This window comes from Ceratina calcarata, unplaced genomic scaffold (genome assembly GCF_001652005.2).
Source record: "Ceratina calcarata isolate Rehan_Ccalc_2016 unplaced genomic scaffold, ASM165200v1 scaffold4477, whole genome shotgun sequence".
NCBI lineage: Eukaryota > Metazoa > Arthropoda > Insecta > Hymenoptera > Apidae > Ceratina > Ceratina calcarata.
The window spans coordinates 1-1,507 of NW_017168674.1; the positions used below are offsets into that span (position 1 = coordinate 1).

Below are 1,507 nucleotides of genomic sequence, written 5' to 3' on the forward strand. Positions count from 1 at the left end.
CATAGTTGTGGCAGTGCTCTCCACACACTATGCGGAAGCATCTAGTGAGAAGAGCAAACGAGCGATCGGAAGCAAGGGTTACGTTTATGAACCACCCAATGAGATCTTCACGTATCCTACAACGAGGTAAGTTAAAAAACCTTGGATTATGATTTTATTTTCTTGGAAGTACTGTGTAAGTAATGTGTGTGTGTGTGTATTTTTTATAGGCCGTCGCAGCCAACGTATACTACCCCGAGATATACGTCAAGGCCTACACAAACTCCATATGTCGATCATTTTACAACAAGTGCGCCTGTCACCTATACATTGTAAGAATCATTTCATGTGGATTATGAATTAGGAATTAGGATTTATAGAAGTTAGTGCAACTAAGACACTTTCTATATTATAGACCGACGGGACGGCCGCCAGTGACGCAGCCGACGAGGACACCAGGGTATGACTATCAAACACCTAGTAAACCCTTCCCACCTGTAACGATACCAACGCAGAGGACACCGATTCAAACGGTACCAACTCAGAGGATACCTACGAGGACACCAGGGTATGACTACCAAACACCTAGTAAACCCTTCCCACCTGTAACGATACCAACACAGAGGACACCGATTCAAACTAGACCAACTCAGAGGATACCTACTCAAACGATACCGACGCAAAGGATACCAACTCAAAGAATACCGACTACGGGATATGATTATTCGCCGCCTGATAAACAATTTACATTCCCACCTCAAAGGCCGCAAGATACAACTAGGCCACCAGTGAAGAAACCACCGCCACGGCCTTATCCACCACCGCAGCCTCCTCAGCCACCGTCTCCACCGAGACCGTATCCTCCTTCACAGCCTCCTCAACCACCGTCTCCACCGAGACCGTATCCGCCTTCGCAACCCCCTCAGCCACCGTCTCCACCGAGGCCGTATCCTCCTTCGCAGCCTCCTCAGCCACCGTCTCCGCCGAGACCATATCCTCCATCGCCACCTCCGCAGCCACCGTCTCCACCGAGACCGTACCCTCCTTCGCAGCCTCCTCAGCCACCGTCTCCGCCGAGACCATATCCTCCATCGCCACCTCCGCAGCCACCATCTCCACCGAGGCCGTATCCTCCCTCACAGCCACCTCAGCCACCATCTCCACCGAGGCCGTACCCGCCTTCGCAACCTCCTCAGCCACCGTCTCCGCCGAGGCCATATCCCCCATCGCCACCTCCGCAGCCACCGTCTCCACCGAGACCGTACCCTCCTTCGCAGCCTCCTCAGCCACCGTCTCCACCGAGGCCGTATCCGCCTTCTCAGCCTCCTCAGCCGCCGTCTCCGCCGAGACCTTATCCCCCATCGCCACCTCCGCAGCCACCATCTCCACCGAGACCGTATCCTCCTTCGCAGCCTCCTCAGCCACCGTCTCCACCGCGACCTTATCCTCCTCAAAAACCGCCAACACCAGGACCTCCTTACATACCTCCTGAGCCTCCTCGTACTCCACCACCACCGCGGCCTTATCC

General features: G+C 54.6%; 1 protein-coding gene across 1 annotated transcript; it reads left to right on the forward strand.

The window, feature by feature from the left end:
• Positions 1-394: 394 nt before the first annotated feature.
• LOC108627192 (vegetative cell wall protein gp1) lies at positions 395-1,479 on the forward strand (the record flags this gene model as incomplete). The annotated part of the gene is made up of 1 exon (XM_018028296.1): positions 395-1,479. A coding segment is annotated over one exon (1,085 nt), but the record flags the coding sequence as incomplete, so codon positions are not given.
• Positions 1,480-1,507: the final 28 nt, after the last annotated feature.